This window comes from Vespula vulgaris, chromosome 11 (assembly GCF_905475345.1).
Source record: "Vespula vulgaris chromosome 11, iyVesVulg1.1, whole genome shotgun sequence".
Lineage (NCBI taxonomy): Eukaryota > Metazoa > Arthropoda > Insecta > Hymenoptera > Vespidae > Vespula > Vespula vulgaris.
In genome coordinates, this window is record NC_066596.1 from 5,910,405 (window position 1) to 5,932,500 (window position 22,096).

Sequence of the window (22,096 nt, forward strand, 5' to 3'; positions counted from 1 at the left end):
ATCGGAATCGACTTTATTTACCGTAATACCAATTTCCACCAATAGAAGGAAATGAAAAAGGCAGCTGATCGAATCGTTAATACTATTTTCTTTTCCTATTTTCTATTACTAATTTCCTATTATGCGTTACAGTTTTTATGAATGGTGTACTGAAATCTCAAGTATTGGTAGTGAAAGTTTTCCTTAGAGTATAAAAAAGAAAAAAGAAAAGTATATAATACGGTATATAATATATATAGTATATATCTATATACACATATACATGCATATGTGTGTATGTGTTTTACGGTGTTTCACGATGAAGAAATTCACTTTCAAAAGGGAAACAATTGCATCTAGATTTTATTAATAGAGACTACGGTATGGACGATGATGCTGGATACATTTTAGGTACGTGAGTACGTGAGTACGTGAATACGTAAGTACGTGCAGTTGCATCGTCTATTATTATGCCATACTACCACCTCTATGACCTCGTTTCTAATCTTTGAAAACAGACATTGTGCCTATAAGTATTGTACTTAAATACATACATAATTTAACGAAGATATACAAACAGACAGAGAGAGAGAGAGAGAGAGAGAAAAAAAAATATATATATATAGGGTGTTGCAAAAGTTTCTACGCGTACAAAAAGTTTTTAACCGATTTCAAAAATCGATGACTATTTTCCTAAATACATCAGCCTCTCAATCGGATTTCTAATTTTACGAACTAAGCTTATGACCTACAAAAAGTATTGATACGAAATATTTCGAGAAAAAAAAAAAAGAAATCAATTTTTAAAAACGACCTACAAATTATTGACACCCATGACTTCGTAGATAAATCATTCGATTATCATTTCGAAATATATAACACGATCGATATACACGAAGATTAAAATTGTAATGGATAATTGCAGTTTAGTTGGTTCTTGTCCCTTTTCTTTTTTTTTAATCGATTATTTTCTTATCTCATCTTATCTTACAGTACCGTTCGTCTTTCATCTTTCATCTTTTATCTCTTTCTCTCTTTCTCTTGTTTCTCCATCTTTTAATACTGTATTATATAAAAAAGAAAAAAAAAAGAAGAAAAAAAGTTGAACGATCGAGCGAGTCGAAGTTATTTCGATATATGTTATGAGGTTTCTACTTCTTTCTTTTTTTCTTTTCTTTTTTAATTCTTTTGCTTTTTTTTTTTCTCAAAGACGATAATCGATATCCCGAGTAAATGAGATCGACGATGGGGAGACCTCTTTCATAGAAATATTAAAAGGCTTGTGCCTGTGAACCAATTGCAAGTCATTAATTGCCAGTGATCAAGCAACTGCTGGAGTCGCTAAGTTAATTACTAAGTATAGTATAATAAGCTTGCTATTACTTCGTGACTTGCTGTTTTCTACAATCGACAATGAAAATGAAAACAAATTTTTTTTTGTTACAATGATATTACTATAAAGATAAGTAATTTTCTTTTTCTTTTGAATAACGAGTGTTTGCTTAATCGTAAAATGATTTAATTAATTAATTAATTAATTAATTAATTAATTGTTTAATTGATTATCGGTGATTAAGGCTAGAAAAGATAAGAAGCTAATTGTTTAATTTCTAAATTAATTGATTATCATTTTGCTGTTTGCTAAGAGTGACATCAATAATTAATATTAGAACTGAATAATTCCTAATTAAATATTGATGATATATTCATTGCTTAATTATAGATTTTGTTATGTTTAATTATATTTATTTATATAAAATCCTATTCAATTGAAAATTAAATATAATTGATAATCCAAATTATAAGCAATTTTTATTTTTTTTATTACCATATTACAGAATTGATTATTATTATTATTATTATTATTATTATTATTATTATTATTATTATTATTATTATTATTATATAAGAATCTAAAATAAGTCTTCGATGAATTCAAAAAAAGAAAAGAAACGTGGAAATCAAAACGAATTAATCAATTAATATTTACTAAATAGTGAAAAAAAATAAAAGAAAAAAGAAAAAGCTCGATAATAAATTTGGACGAAAGCAAAACAATCCAATTTTCATCTTTCTTCCTTTCTTTTTAACACATATAAATATAAATCGAAGAGAAAACAAAGATGATGATCACTTTTCGTAAACGCATCGTACGAGTTTAACAAGCAAATTTCTTTTTTCCATTCTCCTGTTAAAAAAATAATAAAAAAATAAAAAAAGAACAAAAAAAAAAGGAAACAAGAAACGAGAGATCAAAGAAGAAGAGAAAAACCTAAAAGAAGATGAAAAAAAATTTTTGGGATCATTGAACGATCTCCTGCTCGATCGGTATAATAGGAATTCCAAAGGTAGAAAATGGCATCAAAAAAGACTAACAGGAAGAAAGTTAGGAATTGGAATGTGTTGGCGCGCGATGTTCGGACATCAACCTCGGGCACTCGGCCCACGTTTACTATACACACATACACACACACACACACACACACATATCCAGTTGATCCATCCATCCATCCATCCATCCATCCATCCATCCATCTATCTATCCATCTATCCAACATCATCCATCCTTAGATCGTAATTCGTCTTTTACTAGACGTTTATTTGTATGAACGAATGAGCCTGTACTATACACAATATCTATACACGTGTGTATATACATATGTTACGTGTATGTGTACGCGTTTAGGGACACTAATGTGTGTGAATTGTCGTATATGTCAGTATATATTCTAACGATTGACTTACTGCGACTGCGAATGATCGCGTTTGAGTTATTTCAATCATTCAGACGTTAAAAGAGTTTAGATTTTAGACACTGGGTTGGCTCGAAAGTTTTTAGATGGGTTAAAATTAATCGATCGATTTCAAAAATCGATTGGTCTATTTCGATTAAGGTTGCTTCGAGTTTTGTAATCATCGAGAAGGATATTTGAATAAGATGTTTCCAAAAGAAAGAAAGAAAGAAAGAAAGAAAAGATTGATTTTTAAAACGATCTGTGAATTTTTGAACCGTTTAAAAATTGTTCTTACACCCTCTAGACTCTATCACATATATCGATCATCTCAATGATTCATAGTAAAATATCGTACGATCGAAAGTTGATCTAGATGGCTCAAAAGTATAATTAATTGATAACGAAAAATGATTTATTAATTTTTTTTTTTTAATGAATTTAAGCTCGTAATCAGGTTATTATTATTATTTTTTTTTTTCTATAAATCAAACTTGAAGTTTTACTATCCGTTAAAGAAATTAATAAAAAAAATGTCTCGAAAAGAAAATTGATCGATTTTTATGAACGTCTAGAAACTTTTGACTTTCTATCCTGTTTATTATTTTGTTTGTTTGTTTGTTTGTTTGTTGGTAGATAACAAAAATCCAAGTAAAGTATATATCTCTTGAAAACTTACGAATGCAATCGTTAATAAGAACTGCGTAATAACATCTGGTAATCTTAGGTCGTTCGATTATCGATTCGGTGTTAATTTCTACCGATATAAACCGATGACGTTGAGTTACGTATTTCTTAGTAAGAGTATGTTAAAATGAAACATTGGCCGGAAAAAGCTTCGTGATGAATAAACATAGAATAGAACGTAGAGTTCGTTTCCTAAAGAATATATTATTGATAACAGGTTTTATTGTTTTCTTCGTTTGCTTTTAGTCTCTTTTTTGTTATGTTAAATAACAGAAATATATGACCAATAATTTTAATGATGACACATATATATATATATATAAATGTATATATAAAAATATATGTACATATTAACAAGTGTATATATGATATATGTGTAATATATGTGTATATATTATCAATGATGATCATCGATTTGTCTGTGTGACTAACTTTAATAATATCAAATAAGTTATTGTCTCTATTCGATTACGAGGATGCAATGCACCCTTTCCCCCTCCTCCTTTCTCCTTCTCCTTCTTTTGCTAGTTAGATCTTGTTAACTCTGCCCTCCAGGCTGAACGATTATGACTGACGTCTTCGTTTACGATCGATTTTTAATTTAACCTCGATGCAATCTCTCTTTTTATTTCTCTCTCTCTCTCTCTCTCTCTCTCTTGCTATGTTTTTTATATCAAATAGATGATTCGTTCAAGAAAATCACAATCCTAAATACATACGAGGGTCGATAAGAAAGCCATGGAAGGTATTGCAAGGTGAACGGACCGTAAGAGTGGAACATCGAAATATAACTTTCGAACGGTATTATTACGATATTTTTCCATGTCCAGCATGGAATTCTTCTTCTTTTACATATACTCCATTCTTTCTTTTTTTTTTACTTTTTAAATTAGAAAAATCAAAGAATAATTATATATAAGAATACTATAACAGATATTGTTTAAATATAATAATAAAACATTCAATGTTAGTAAGTATCCATGGTTCAGTTGGTTAAGTATTCGTCTATAAAAATTAAGGGGAGATTATTCTTTGAAAATTGCAAGATCGAAACTCCCTAGTACCTCGAAAAAAAAAAAAAATTGAAAAATATGGACATTCTTAATGAAGCATTCAATAACAGTATGGTATCCGTGGCTCAGGTGGATAAGTAATTGTCTACAAAAACGAAAAAGTGTACTCTGAAAAATTGCAAGATCGAATCCCCTCCGTTGTTTTGTAAGTTCTTGGAAAAAAATAAAAAATTAAAATAAATTAAAATTCGTAATATATATGCAAATATGCATATATGGAAATGAAGGATTTTAAGTGTTATTAAGTAAAGTTTGTATACACGGTGGTAGCCCCTTTCAAGTTGGTTTTAAATGATTGAACTGCATATAAAAACTAGGGAGAGGGTTATGGAGAAAAAAATTACCCTGCAGAATTCTAGGAAAAAATATGAAATAAAATAATGTATAAAGTAAAAAAATTACACGTATTATGTGCAGCTGTGCAGATCGAAGTAAGTAAAAAATATACATCCAAATTATTAAACTGAACCTCTTGTAACAATATGTTGTAAAATTTGTCTATACGAAAAAAAAAAAAAAAATTAAAAGTAAGAACGCAAAAAAGGCTTCTAATAAAGAATAAAAATGTATCCTTTCGCAAGTATGATTTCCTTGAATATTAAAAATAAAGAATGATATAGCACACAAAAATTACATATGCAAATAAAGGAGAAACAGTTCAATAAATACGATAACATGATTGATGACTATGACTTAGATGAGTAAGTTGTTATAGCACAACACATACTCTCTTTCAAAAACAGAGATATCTAAGAGATAAAATCCCTCGAAAGTCAAATAAAAAAAGAAAAACTTAGCAATATATATGCACGCATAAAGCTTTGATTAATGATAGAACTCTCGAGCAATATAATACGATTCTATAATTTAACGCATGAAAAAAAAAAAAGAAAAAAGAATTCCATATACAAAAATTAAATATTGTACATATAAACATATTAAATATCGATGAAAATACCCACTCAACTTATAAATACCAATATATAAAAATTCTTTCTAAAAATTAGAATGAAAAAAAAAAAAATAGAAGGCCAAAACTTCTCTTACAAATCCAATAAATAAAATAAGAAATATAGAAAAGGAATGATGAATACCAACATTTTCTTATCATTGAAAAGTGTGTGGTCATCGAAAAGAGAACGCAGAAGCGAAAAGAATGTAGATGTTTCGAGGGGATGAGAAGAAGAGAGAGAAGACGAGAGGGGGGAGGGAGAGAGACGGACAGAAAAAATACATATACGAAGAAAAGAAAAGTTCTCTTTATCTCTCTCTCTCTCTCTCTCTCTCTCTCTCTCTCTCTCTCTCTCTCTCTCTCTCTCTCTCTCGTCCTTGCGTGGTCGTATTCTTCCTACGAACTCTCTCTCTACAGTCTACAGTTAGTTGTGTTGCACTCGCTCTCTCTCTCTCTCTCTCTTTCTACTTTGTACAGAGAAGCTGAACGGAACGCGTCTCTCTCTCTCTCTCTCTCTCTCTTCGCTCGAACTATAACGGAACCGTCGGCGTCTCGGGGCCGCAGCGTTTCTTCCGTACGTACGTACGTACGTACGTACGTACGTAAGTACATACTTACGTACACACTTACATACTTTCGTATCACGAGCTGGGCGGATAACATATTTACGCAGGCTCGACAATCTCACCAAAGAAAATCTCGATTATCCAAAACTTTTCAATACTTCGATTCGAAGAGAATAGAATCGAAATATTATAAATAACAATTAAAATATTAGAAAATTAAAAAAAAAGAAGTAACAACAATTTATCGATTCGATCACGATAATTATCAATACCAAAAAAAAAAAAAAGTAATAAAAATAAAAAATAAAATCAATAATAATAAATAATTGAAATAGAAAGAGAAAAAGAAGAAATGGATAAAAAGGATAAAAAAAAAATCTCCAAAATCTAGGCTCTTAATCTCGAACATGTAACTACATACAAATAGATTCACGTATAATCTTATGGCGAATGTAAATCGACTGGCAAGTTATACGCGTGCAGCATACATATCGACGACTAATAGTCTATCGAAGAATGAAAGAAAGATAGATAGATAGATAGATAGATAGATAGATAGATAGTTATAAAATGAAAAAGAAAGAGAAAGAAGAGAGATAGGATAAATAGTAAATAGAAAGGAAGGAGTGGTTAACTCTCTCGATACTTGCATTCGTTAGTTAACGTGTATCTCGACATAGTCCCTATAGTACATATATAATCACCATATACATATGTATATACATTTCTACGCTCGTTTGATTTTACGTCAGTATAGTAGTCACGGATGCATTAACTCTTTTTCTTCTTCCTTCTCTATCGCTCTCTTTATCTCTATCCGTCTCTATCTTTCATTGGACAGGTTGATAAGTATCAATCTCGACGTATATTCTTTCAAAGTAACATTTTACTTATATACATATTTCTAATACCTCCTCCGAGTGCTCTCGATATATAAGATATATACTTATGAATCCATTCTGCTTAAGTAGCAAGATTAAACCGCGATTGTTTATACTGATAAAACAATTATTATACAGGGTGAGTCATTGATTAAGTTAAAAAAAAAAAAGAAAAAAAGAAATAATGATAATAATGATAACGATAGCAAGAATAAATAAAACAAATGTATCATCGCGTCGTTTAGATTGATAAAATAAAATTAAAAAAAAAAAAAAAAAGAAAAAAGAGGGGGAAGTATACAGGGTGCGAGTTGATCATTGCAAATTGAGAGAGAAGTGAAAAAAAAATTTTTTTTAATAAATAATAAATAATAATAAATAAAAAAGAAAAAATAATCTTTTTAAATGAAAAAAAAAAAAAAATTAAAAGTAACAAATAATAAATGAAAAATAAATAATAATACGAATGGCAAGGGTAAATAGATAATTGTATAACCAAAAATAGAATTTAACTGGTAACACGAAGGTTAATTGAATTACGAGCTTACGCATATACCCACGTGTAAATTCAGCAAAGTTCAAATTGTAAAATAGATAAAAACAAATTAATTGTCATGGGTTTTGATACTATGTAATAGAAAGAGACAGAGAGAGAAAGAGATCAGTAATAACACGTGTGATCTTAAATATTCATGTAACACTATAACAATGTGACGTTTATGGTAAGTAAGCGCAAGGTTGCGGTTGACCATTCATGCGTACGACCCAATTTTTTTTTTTTTTATTTCTTTTTATTTTTATTCTTGAATATACATGGTTCACCAAGAGTTCCCACGTGATTTTTTTTTTGTAGATATTTTTTTTTTTAAGTCACTACTCCATATACTTTATTAATATTTTTAAGCTTCATTAATATTTTTATTTTATTTATTTATTTATTTATTTTTTGTTAAAGCTTATAAAAGTTCTGGAAACTTTTGGTCCACCCTATATCACACGTATAGACAAGGACATGTTAAATTTATCATTTTTTAAAAGGGAACGAACTCTATCAATGATTCGACAACGATCTGAATTTGAAACAACGACGATAACGATGATGATGACAATGATGATGATGACGATGATGATGATGATGATGATGATAATGATTATTATTATGATGATGATACTGATGATGATAATGGGAGCGCGTAATCGAGTGGCACAACCGAGACGAAGGTCAATCAAATTATCCCCTTAAATCGTAGGACGAATTATCCACACCTATCACGATTCAACTACATATATATATATATATATATATATATATATATATATATATATATATAGACACACATATATATATTTGTAAATGATTGTGTGTGTGACATATCACTATCCTTACGAGCCGTAATCACGATAAAGAATTCGAGCGTACACGCGAACTGGTGTATATTTTCAACGAATCGAAGTTACGTCAGTTTCTATGCATGTATATTTACATGTTTATATATATATATATATATATATATAAAATATAAAATATATATATAATGATAAATAAAAAATATATATATATATAATCGGTGTTTCTGTATTAAATATATTACAACTTCATTAATTTTTCTTTGTTATATTTAAGACAATTTTTTCTTTGCCTTTTATTTTTTTCTTTCTCTCTCTCTTTTTTTTTTTTTCTTCAAATATTTACTCCTACATTTTATCATCGTTATCTTCATCGCCATTTTTTTTTTATTATTACCGTTATTATTATTATTATTATATATTAGTAAGATTATTATTATAAGGATATTGACTTGTTTTTGATTTTATATATATATATAAAAAAAATTTATAAATATAGATTGGTTTTTTATCGACATTATTTGTATTTACCGGACGGATGCGTTAACCTAAATCGAATGAAACGATAATTATTGTTACGTCGTGATATATACAAAGGGTACAAGGATTGTTCTCGAGTTTCACTACGAGGGCTTTAACTAAAAACCCTCGTCTCTTCCTCTTCTCGTCGCCTCGAGTTACGTTGTTGCTCAGCAATTTCTAGAGCGAGTCTCTCGCTTACAATGATACTCTTTGTTGAACGCTCGATTGTAAATAAATTACAAAAAAAATATATCATCGTCAAACTTGTGTAAAAATTATTTTAATATCTTCAAAAATAATGTTATAGAAATATGTTAAATAACAATAATTAATATTATTATTATTATTATTATTATTATTGCTGTTGTTGTAAATAAATTACAAAGAAAATTTTGCTATCAAACTTATCTAAAAATTATTTTAATATCTTCAAAAATAATGTCATAGAAATATGTTAAATAACAATAATTAATATTATTATTATTATTGTTGTTGTTGTAAATAAATTACAAAAAAAATTTGCTATCAGACTTATGTAAAAATTTATTTTAATATCTTAAGAGATAATGTAATAAAAATATATCGAACGATAGTAATAAAATAAAAATGAGAAAAATCGAGCGACAATTAAAAAAATTGTCGATTAAAATGTATAATCTAGTGACCTAATAATTACTATAATATATTCAAGTAGTCACAGCCAATGTTATAATAGTACTGGCCGGTGTTGGTGGCCAGGAAAACTTCATTTCTAAATCCGGCATCGAGCCATCGACCCTGTTACAAACATTCTCGTAAAAGCTACCTCGTGTGTTTCTGCGATTGTAGAATAAGATATCAGGTGACCGTCCTGATACAAGAAGAAGAAGAAGAAGAAGTAAAAAAGAATCGCAGAAAAAAAAGAGAGAAAGAAAGAAAGAAAGAATAAAAATTCTGTTATTAAAAAAAAAAAAAAAAAAAAAAAAAAAAAAAAAAAAAAAAAAGCCTTGATTCATATCTGAATCTATTTGATGAATCAACAAATAAAGAGTCACGTTCATTTCTAAACCATTTTGAATCTTAAAAGGATTGTGTTCTTTAACTTTAACAGATTTCACGAAATATTCATTTTAATAATTATCCACGTAACATCGAATTTTAGACGATAAGATAAATAGAAAGTAATTAAATTAAATTAAATTAAATTAAAAAGATTAAAAAAAATTAAAAAAAAAAAATAAGTAATATTTATCGACCAATGTAATCAACGAATTCGAAATATGTTAATAATAGAAATAAATAATTATATATAATTAATATATAATTAGAATATATGATTAATAAAAATATATAAATGGCATATATATATATATATATCATACAATACAATATAATATAATATAATATTTATATATTATATAAGACATACATATTATATAATATTTATGTATTATATAAATACACATACATCAATATATAATATATATAATATTAATATATATTAATACATTTTCATTTATATTATATATATATATATATGATTTGATTAATAAAAATATTGAATGATAAATATACTAGGGATATTCGCTAAAGAAAATTTCTTTTTGGCGAGTGCACTAGGTGGTATCTGGTGAGAACGAGTCGAGAATAGACAAAACTAGGTCGCAGCCTAGTTGAACTAAGCATGATTGCTAGTGAGTACACAGAGTTTTCTGCTAACGATATTTTCTAATTTAACCATCTTCTCTCTCATTTATTTAATATCTTTTCTTTTCCCTATCCGTATCCTTATCATTAATATTACAACTTAAGCATCACTTTTTCTTATCATTAATTAACGCTTGAAAATCACTTTTCTTTTCTTTTTTCTTTTTCAGTCATTAATCATCAATCGAAAATCACTCTTTCTTTTTTAATCATCTATTACAAACTAAGCATCACTTTTTTTGTTTTCTTTCTCTTATCATTAATTACAAGACATTCACTTTTCTTATCGATTTTAAATTATGTACGTATTTATATAAATTTTTTCAATTTTAATTGTTACTTTATTTTACAATTATATGTGCTTTTGTGTGTGTGTGTGTGTGTGTGTATTTTTTTTTATTTCAATAAAATTTATTTTCAATCCCACTCGTATATTAAAATTTAAGATCAAGTTTCCTTAAACATGAATTTCGTTGAATAATTTTCATTCTTATATCTCTACGTCCATAAAACGTAATCACGATTAATGACTAATACCAAACTAAACGTCCTCCTGTTCAACTACGACTACGACTACGACTATGGTCACACCTAGGAAAATTTCTATGTAATCCAAGTTACATCATATCTACGATCGTGTTTATGTTCGTTACCACCCACGGATACTTCTCGTTTCTATGCCATTCGATTCGCCCATACGCGATTACGATTATTTTGAGATTTTCAACGATTAGTTTGTACGATTTATTCATTGTTTTTATCGTACATCAATATTTCGACAATTGTATCTTAATTTAGAAAAAACGAAAAAGAAAAAGATTATAATTAATTAATACATGTAACAATATATATATATATTTATTTATTTATTAAAATATAACAAATTTATTTCGATATTAATTAATCTCACACGAATTAATCAATTATACTTCATTATCACATACTTGTAAAAAACCTAATTATATCATTTGTTCACATTTATTTATCATATAATGTTTTCATTTTATCAATTATGCAATTTGATGAGTGTAAATAAACGTGGCATAGATGTGGTAAATAACCAACTATAAAAAGTAAAAATTACTGAAAGTCTCAAGATCTAATCTCTTCGTTAATGATAATAAAAAATAAAAAAAAAAATAAAAATTTTAATATACTAATTAAACATTCAGTAATAACAAGTACAAGTAATTCAGGTGGATAAGTAATTACCCATAAAAAGTAGACTACTCGAAGAAGTTGTATTACCTGTTTTAACGAGATCGAATTCCGCTAATTTTTTCCAGGATAGATAAATATAAAAAAATATATATATGTATATAATAAAACAAAATTAATATATAAATAAAGCATTGTAAATTAGTAGACGTAAATGTCAAATATCACGTATAGCTCAGTATCCCGCTAGTAGTTCTAGTTTTCGCTAAGCAAAAAAAAAAATAAAAAAAAAATAATTAAATTTAAAATAAAAGTTACGTGCACGCGTATATATATATATATATATGTATGTATATATGTATATATGTATCTGTGTATGTGTATCGATAGAAATATGTAAATGAAACGATCGACTAGTCTCATATAACTGCACGTAACTCAACTGACTAAAATAAATATCTATGAAAAAAAAAAAAATCTAAAAAAAAAATTAAAAAAAAAAAAATAAAAAAAAATCCCTAAATCACTTTGAAAGTAAATAGTACACACACACACACACAAAACAATGAAATCAGATTACAATATACCAATATCAAATCACATCATAATTGAAACGTTACAGCTCTCTGGTAAATGATATACATCTGATTTAAAGATAGAAAAAGTTAATGAAAGAAGGAAAAAATGACTAATAGAATTAAGACAAGTGAAGAAACACCAAGAAGAAAAGAGAAAGAGAGAAAGAGAGGAAAAAGAGAAAAGGATAGTAGCCCTTTAAGAAGGAAAACAAGAATCGTCCTGTAGTATATACATCGTTCCTTGATATCCTCGAACGTGTACAGGTTATCCGACATAACGGGAGCTTTCCTGAGTCACGAAGAGGGTTCTTTCTCTCTTTATCTCTCTCTCTCTTTTTCTCTCTTTCTCTCTTCTTTCTCTCTCTCTCTCTCTCTCTCTTACATTTTCTGTACCCGTTGTCGTTCGGTGCAACACCCGTTGCATACGGAATGCAGGCTCGACAGGAAGCGTTAAGAGACATAAAGAGAGAAAGAGAAAGAGAGAAAGAGAAAGAGAAAGATAGAGAGAGAGAGAGAGAGAGAGAGAGAGAGAGAGAGAGAGAGAGAGAGAGAGAGAGAGAGAGAGTAAGAAGGGGAGAGAGAGAGAGAGACTACGACCCGTTTTGTTCGCAAGCTATCAAACGGAAATGGAACGAATGGTCGTCATTGGTGATGTTCACTCTCCAAGCTCGTTTCACCCAATTAGGTTGCGAATACAGGTCGAGATCACCTGCAATTCTATATCATTCAGATTTACATACACTCTGATATTATTTATTATACTTATACTTTTCATTATACATTTTATTTTATTATGCATTTTTATAAAATTCGATTTGCATTTTATTGATATCATCGATATCAATTTTTCTTTTATTATTTGTTTGTTTGTTTGTTTTTTTTTCTTTTTTTTTTTTCATCGATCGACGAATTATTCGTGTTTCTTTGCTATTCGTTTATCTCACTGAATTCTGAAACTCGTTATTTTTCATTTGTAGAATTTTTTAGATGTCGTTAATTTTTGTAAAAATGTCCATCGATTGCGAACGATTACATTACGATATTGTTAATTTTTTTTCTTTTTTTTTTTCTTTTTTTTTTTTGTATTCTCTCGCAAATATAAATACTTGAATGTAAAGGTCGACTGTATCGTATTTGCTTTCAATGAAATTTTCTTTTTGAAAATTCTCGATCAAGTGCATATAACTATGTATATCATTAGAGATCACTACTATCTCGTTCTCCATCTTTCTTTGGAGCTGACGACAAAGATATTTCGAAACATTGTCGATTGAAAGATTTAAGCAACCATAGCCAAATGTTTCTGATGCCAACTTTTAAAGAGAATACTTTGTAGTAGGTGGTCATATCGAAACGAATTAACAAATATTTCGAAAGATTTTTCGAAAGATTGTAAGTTGAAAAGATAACCGAAGTTGAAAAGATGGAGCAATGAAGAAGAAAAGAGAGAAAGAGATAAGGAGAGAGAGAGATGCTGAGAGCTTCGTAACCGGTACCAAAGAATCCTGCTCTACAGGTAGTCAGTGTATTCTTTTCTGTTCAGGACTACGTCCGCCATCTTGTTTCGACGAAAGGTGAAAGACGAAATAAAATAAAAACGAAAATAAAAACGAAAATAAATAAGTAAACAAAATAAATGATCTTGGAATTTATTTTCGTGGAACGTAAAAAAATAAAAATTACAAAGAAAAAAGAAAGAAATGGAACAAGAAATTCTTCGGAATTACGTCCGCCATTTTGGTTCGAGATATCAAGGAAGACGAAATTAAAAGAGAAAAAAGAAAAGAAGAATGAAGGACTACGGAATTTATTTCGATCGTGAAATTTAAAAAGAAAAAGATAAAATAAAATAAAAAGAAATTCCTCGCCATTTTGTTTAGCAAACGAACACATGGCCCGGAGAAGATTTTCTTAAATAAATATGTAAATAAATAAAAAGAGGATCACGGAATTTATTTATGATCGCGAAATTCGAGAAAAAATATTTAAAAAAAAAAAGAGAACAAAATAAAATGCTAATAATAACAAAGAAAAAAAAGAAAGAAAAGAGTAATTACTGATGTGAATCGGTCAAAGTAATTTCTAAAGAAAGAAGAGAGAGAGAAAAAAAGAAAATGTCTATCTTATGAAAAAAAGAAAAAGACAGACAGACAGACAGACAGACAGACAGATACATACATACATACATATATATATATAATATATATGTACATACGTGTACACATCTGACGAAGAGCCAGAAAAGCTAATGTTTATTAATAACCACCGTAGTTGAACGTGTATAATGTTCGTATAAGAGAACCACATATATCTTTGGAGTGATGATGTAAGAAGAAGAAAACTATGGCGTCTCTTTTCAAAGATGATAGAAAAAAAAAAGAAAGAAAAAAAGAAAGGAAAAAAGAAAAGAGAGAGAGAGCAAAGATGACGATATAAAGTCAAATAAAATATTAATCAATTAAAACAAATTTATAAGAAAATATTTTTTTTTTAATATTTAGGAAACAATCCTCGTCGTTAAACTAAGGAGGGTGGGAGGCCAAAAGTTTTTAGACTATTTTAAAAATCGATTAATTTTTCACGAGACAATTTAGACTTCTAATACTTTTCTTTCTTTCTTTCGTTCTCTTTTTTTTTTATTTTTTAGTTTTATATAAAGCATGGCTTGCAGTTTAACGATCTGCGATGAAAAAGAAACGCAGCATCGGAAAGTAGGAATATTTGAATTATCACCCACGAACTTTTGATACGTCCAGTATTTTATTTAATTTCTTTTTTTTTTCTATATATATATAAAGAAAAAAGTAAGTGAAAGAAAAAAGAAACAAAAATCGATAAAATTATATAAATCTAATAAGTTACTTATCGAATATATACACACATACATATATTGGAATCGAGCCAGCGCCATATTGAATCTTTCATCTTGTTACCTCGTTAGACAAAACAAATCGAGTGTGAAATATTATTTAAAAAAAAAAAGAAAGAAAGAAAGAAAAGAAAAGAAAAAAAGGAAAGAAAGAAAAAAGAAAGCATAAAAAAATTTCAGTAACATAATCAATGAAATGAAATATCTATATGTATGTATATATATATATAAAAGTAAGAAAAAAAAATCATAAAATTATTTTGAATAAATAATTAAATAAATAATAATAAGAATGAGAGAAAAAGTATGGTCTTAAACGACTTAACAGAGCTTTTAAGAGTATTTCGAGAGCGACGTCCCTCGAAAGGTAAGTCCCGCGAGTGTAAGAGAGAGAGAGAGAGAGAGAAAGAGAGAGAGAGAGAGAGAGAGAGAGAGAGAGAGAGAGAGAGAGAGAGAGAGAAAGAGAGGCCGCATAAAAGCACGCGACGTCTAACTGGTAACACCTTTCTATTTGAGGAAGAAAGGTCATTCAAATACCCATCGATGCCACAAACCGTTATCACGACTTCTCCTGTTATCCTCGATACTTTTACGAGCTCTTAAGAAATCAAGATAAATCTCGTATTTATCTTCCAACAATTTTTTTCTACAATGAGTTGATATATACACTAAAATTTACAATTATATCTAATATGCATATACGTTTACATATATATATATATATATATATATATATATATAAATGTTAGTTTCATGGTACTATATATAGTAATTTTATTATACATTATTAATAATTTTGTAATATAATTTAATAATAATGTTAGTATATATAATTTTTTGTATATTTAATATTATATATAAAAAAAAAAATAATTTAAAAATACACATGTATATACATAAATTCATACATATATATATATGTATGTATGTATATAACAATTGCATATATAAAATTGTAATAATGTTATTATCAAATATAAGATGTAAATGTACAATCGGTAAAACAGGGACGTACACATTTAGAAAGTGAAACCTACAGTAAGATGTAGAAAACAATTTTTCAATGATAATTTAGAATCACTCACTCACTCTCTCTCTCTCTCTCTCTCTCTCTCTCTCTCTCTCTCTCTCTCTCTCTCTCTTTCTCTCTTTTCTCTTCTATCCCCTCCCTATCTTCCGCCCATCTCTCTATTTATCTTCCTAGTGAACTCATGAAAGAGGATCATGACATATCTGAAGAAACTCTCGATGAGACGAAGATAGTGTCACCGAAAGCTGCAAGCTCGTAGATATATTTGCGTACGGTCGTTGGAGCAAAACTGCGTGTCCGGGACTCTCAACGACGAGAATAGTAACTCCTAGGAGAGGTGGACAGATTTTAGAGATCTCTTAAAGGAGCCTAGGAAAACTATGAACAACTTAAGACTTCCTGCTTTGCGGAAAAACTCCATCACTGTGTCTTTACTCTCTCTCTCTCTCTCTCTCTCTCTATCTTTCTCTTTGTCTTCCTCCCTCTCTCTATCTCCCTCTCTTTACAATCCCTTCCTCATATATATATATATATATATATATATATATATATATATATATATATATATATTCAAACAATTTATATGTATAGAAATGTGGATGTGTATGCTTGTGTGTGTGTAAAATAAATAAAAAATATATCATATTTAATTATTATATAATTTATATATATATATGTACGTAATGTATATATAAACTTATTAATTATTTTATTATATATATATATATGATGAATCTAAAGTTCTTTTTACAATCTCCTCTTCAAATATATAGCAATAAAAAAAATATATATACATTTTATCATAAAACAAAATACATTAACGTTGCTTAACTCTCGAAAAAGAATATAATTAATTTGATAAAATCATCTAAGGACTTTCTATACACTATACTGTATTGTGAGCTACCATATTGCATTCTACATGTAACTTTACTTACATACATATATACATACATACATACATACTTTCTCTTTCTCTCTCTCTCTCTCTCTCTCTTCTTCTCTAGTTATCTAAAATTTAATAGTACTCTTATAAAATTTTATACAATCCGTTAGGTCGAAACCACCAAAAGATAGAGGGTTAGAGGAAAAAAAAAAAGAGAAGAAGAAGGAGGTGGAGGAAAAATGTTAAATTCCAATATAATGTACGATATAACGGAATCTGAAGTACCAACCATCTTAGAGTTAAGGTAAAAGGTAAGCGCTTCTTCTTGCGTTAGCTCAGAATTTTATGTACAACACACGTACACATACACTTATCACTCCTTCCTTCTCTCTAAAACTCCATAAATAAAAACTTTCTTCGTCTCGTATAAATTTATATTACACGTGTTTAACACGAACGAAATTCATTTTTATTCGCCATTTTGTTCTTTTTACTTTTTTTTTTCTTCTTTCTCAATTTTCTCTTTTCCTTTCCCAAATTTTCTACATACACATATATTATTTCCTACATCGTCTCGATAACGTCATCGAAAAATTATTAGACTGAAGGGATAAAACAACGAAAAAAAAAAAAATAATAATAATAATGATGATGATGATGATGGTATTAATGATAAGTCCATCTTTTCATTCTCTCTACATTCTTCCGTTCGTCGCAAAAAAGCTGAAATGAAATTATTGGTAAAACAATATTTAATTATTTTATTTTAATTAGGACTCTTAATTTTACGAGCCAAGTTCGCAACTCTGCAATTTCAAAAGAAAAAAAAAAAAATTAATCGCCAAGTAGTCTCGTAGAAATTTAATTGATTTTTTTATAACACTTTTATAATATCTTTTCGATCCATTCACTGTAAAAAAAAAAATTATTCTAAATCGAATATTTCAACGAACGAAAAACATATTCGTTTATACTTGTCATGGACAATTCTAATCGAAGTTTTCAAAATTTGCAAAAAAGATAAGTAATAAGTTTCGTTTGATACACCCTGTATAGAAATTTTATAGACGTTACTGGGTAGATCGAGTTAGATCGTTAAATCGTAGATAGCACACAGATCACTAGTAAACTATTTTCGAACTTTGATGATCTCTAAGATAAACTAACGTTCTTGCAAACATCCAATGAAATTCGAGATTTTACGGGGAAACAAATTTTTCCACCAATCGGAAACTCTCTCTCTCTCTCTCTCGACATTTTTTTTTTTTTTCATTGAATACCAGCTACGAAGATCGATTAAAAATTTTTTTACCAATCAGAGATACTCTCGCGATCTTTTATTTATTTTCTCATTGAGTATCAGCTACGAGGTACAAAATGATTATTTTTAAAGTAAGCAAATATCTTTGTTTTAAAGTCTGATCGAAAATTTTGATCCACCAATCAGAATTCTTTTTTTTTCCTTTCGTTAAATGTATCACCTATGAGAATCGATCGGACGGACCAATCAGAATTTTTGTTTCAGCTACGAAGATCGATTGAGATATTTGGACCAATCAGACTCTTTCTTTTTTCTTTTCTTTTTTGTTTTTTTTTTTTTTCGTTCAAGTACGAATTGAATCAGCTACGAAATGAACAATGACTATTTTAATAATATAGAAAATTTACTTTCTTACGATCGAAGTTAATTTCTCAAAGTTTTTCGAGTTCGACACCGTTCCTTCGTTCCAATGGAAGAAAAGTAATCCTGTCATGGCGATACTTTAGACCGGTTCTACCAGATAACTTTGTATATTACCTTTGGCTTCAAGGCAAAAACGGGACACCTACGAATTGTACCTTCAAATGTATAACTATTAATCTATCTCACGACTTTATTTGATTGTTCCTTTTCTTTTCTTTTTTTTCGTTTTTATCTATTTTCTTTTATTCGAAAAAAAAAGAAAGAAACAAAAATAGAAGAATTCCGTTAAGAAATTATATTAAAAAAAATATTGATTCGTTTTAATCGGATATATATCATATAAGTAAATCGATATTTACGAATTATAGATAAATATTTATATAAAAATGTTATTAAAAGTTCGCTGATTTAAAAAATTCATTATGAAATTTTAATTACTCGCAATTGTGTTGTATACCTACGCATTTTTTTTTTGTTTAATTAATAAAAATGTAATGTTCATAGCGGTCGTATTTGTACAAATATATGTAAATCGATTAATAACGATAATTATACATATATATAATAAAAAAGAAATGTATCAATGTATACGCGTACATATATATGTAAAAAATGATTCATGTATAATTGCATGCATACGTGTATGTATATACGTGTGTATATACACATAAAAATTTAACGAAAAAAATTTACTTATTTCATCTCTCATTCTATATATTACGAAATATATAGAATATATATATACATATATACATATATAATTGATATATTTTTTCATGAAACAATGTTATATATCGTAAAATAATAACATGAGATTTCATTCTATTAAACGAAAAAGAATTTAGTGAAAAGAAACGTTAAACTAACCTCCAAATAAAATTTTCACTTTTTACTGCTTTCCTTTTAACCTCTTCCAAACGAACACTGATCAGTCGATAGAAAACGTAACCTTTTTACGAATAACGTTCGATCGTCGTAAAAACATCCGGTAATTCAGTCGAATTAAAAAAAAAAAAAAAAAAAAAAAAAAAATACTACCAAGATAAGATTTTATCAAGATTAACTTCAGTACTTCAGTTTCGTCGATTGAAATTATCCGTTCGTTTTCGATCGTACGTACTGATCGATTAATCGATTGTTACGATCTCTCTGCTATCTACTATCGAATGTTCTCTCGAAGTTTATCTCCTATATTACAAAACGACACTTCAAAAAATAAAAACGAAAAATGCAAAAATTCATTCGATTGAAATTTTCAAAAATACAATTCAAAATTTCCTTCTACGAGTCCTTCATTTCCTAATTATCAAATTCATAAATCGAGATTATCAATTAAATTAAATCCTATTCAAAGATAAAACGATAAAAAAAAATATAAAATTGCGATTTAAAAATATATATATAACATATATTCAAAATTATAAAGTCGGCCATCATTCTTTTCTCCGTAGCAAATAAATCGAAATTTATGATCGATCTTAAAAATAATACGATGAAAGAAAAAAAAAAAGAAAATACATTCAAAATTTGCCGGGACAAGTAGGCGGCCATCTTTCTTTTCTCTCCTCGTCAAACAAATGAAAAATTCTTATCGATTATGTCCAAAAATGAAACGACAAAAAAGAAACAAAAGAGGAAGAAAAAGAAACAAAAAAATCCCGCAAATCTTTCTTATCTCTATTATCGCCCAATTTCAATCGAATTAAATCGTGCTTAAAAGTGATAAAACGAAAACGAATCCCATTCTTTCTTTCTTTCTCGTTTTCTTTTATCTCTTTTTTGTTTCTCTATATATAATTAATATAACGAGGTTTTCATAGTGAGGATCATAAAATCATAAAGGGTGCGAGGTAATCCTTGTCACGTGACGTGCGCAGGAGCAGTACGTCAATTAGTATCTTAGTAGAGTATAGGTTAGGGCTATATATACATATAAAGATGGAGAGAGAGAGAAAGATAGAAAGAGAAAGAGAGAGAGAGAGAGAGAGAGAGAGAGAGAGAGAGAGATGTTCATATATCACAGTATTAAACGAGAAAAATAGAAAGAGACAATTCGAGAGTTGCATAATTGTCATTTTAAACGAAACGCCGGTATACAAGCGCGCTGGTACATATTTACTGATTATATAAGACACCTTCGTGCATACCTACGACATGAAATTGTTCGATGCTTAGAAAGAGAAAAAGAAAAAGAATTATATACACGCCTTGTGAAGCTAACTCTAACTAAACAATAAATAAAAAAAAAAAAAAGAAAAATAAAAATAATCTCGACGTCAACACAATAACGGTCGTCCTTAGTCCAACTTCTTACTTCTTTTTTTTTTTTTTATCGAATAAATACATACGTATAAGATACAAACATATGCGTGTGTATACATATATACACATATACATATTCTAAGAAATCTTGTCTCAGAAAGAGTGAGAGAGAGAGAGGTTATAAAGGTATGTACATGATACGTAAAGAATGCATCGGGAAAGATCGTGTAAAATCGCAAGAAAGAGAGAGAAAGAGAGAGAAAAAAAACCGATATTCGCAATTCGTTACAACATATTTGTACGTAGGTACACATATGTATACCGTATATTAAATATGTACGTGATATATATCGTATACGTATTATATATTGAAAATAGATAATAAACTTTCGATATAAGAGAGAAATAAACGAAAGAAAATAATATAAAAGGAAAAGAAATGTAACGAAATCTATTGACTTACCTTCTCTTTCGCTCTACCCGCGTGTTTTTGCACTGTCTTCGCAATCAGCGCTCCTTTACTCTCGGCCATCTTCGTCCTCGACGCTCGCCTTCGTATATGATGGTGATAATAATGACGATGACGATGACGACGACGACGACGGTGGTTTAATGGTCGTGATGTTCCTCTTGGTGGTTCTTGTTACGACGAAATTTATTTCTATCTCGTTATCGCGTTATTCAATCCTTCCTTATTTTCTCAACCTATCACACAAAACTCTAATCCGGATATGTATGTCGATATTACAAGTTGAAATAGAAGCGGAAACGAATTAAGTTCCGCGTAACTAGGAATCACGAAGAACAAACACACGGACGGACTCCCGAGGAGACACTGACGAGACTGACGAGGACACGAGAGTTTCTCGCGCCGTGGCCATGTTGACTAACAAAGCTTCTCGACTCGCCGCTTGGCGGCGCCATTGTTCTCACGCTAACGAGCCTACCAATGACGTATTCGATAATAAAGGAACCCTTGTTCTATTAGTCGACGATTCTCTATTGCGTTTTTTTTTTATTTCGAGAAAATTTATGCTTTTTAAATTTATTTCTTTGATATGTCACGATAATTATTTTTGCGTATAGTTATGATATAATAATCGTATATTTATTCAAAAGTAGCAAAAATGAGTTTGATTATATTCTATATTTTTATTCTTAAAATTGGAACATTTTATTGGGTTTCTTCTTTTTTTTTCTTGTT

At 28.7% G+C, this 22,096-nt stretch overlaps 1 protein-coding gene across 6 annotated transcripts in view; it reads right to left on the reverse strand.

Annotated features, from left to right (window-relative positions):
• LOC127067459 (myc box-dependent-interacting protein 1) overlaps window positions 1-21,768 on the reverse strand; it is a 34,776-nt gene extending 13,008 nt beyond the window's left edge. For 3 of the 6 annotated variants that reach the window (XM_051002386.1, XM_051002385.1, XM_051002384.1), the window contains exon 1: window positions 21,356-21,763. In XM_051002386.1, the coding sequence (XP_050858343.1) occupies window positions 21,356-21,424 (69 nt within the window). In that variant the 5' untranslated portion in view covers window positions 21,425-21,763. Of the gene's footprint in view, window positions 1-21,355 lie in introns of all 6 variants that reach the window. The other 3 variants (XM_051002387.1, XM_051002381.1, XM_051002388.1) reach the window with 3 other exon arrangements.
• Window positions 21,769-22,096: the final 328 nt, after the last annotated feature.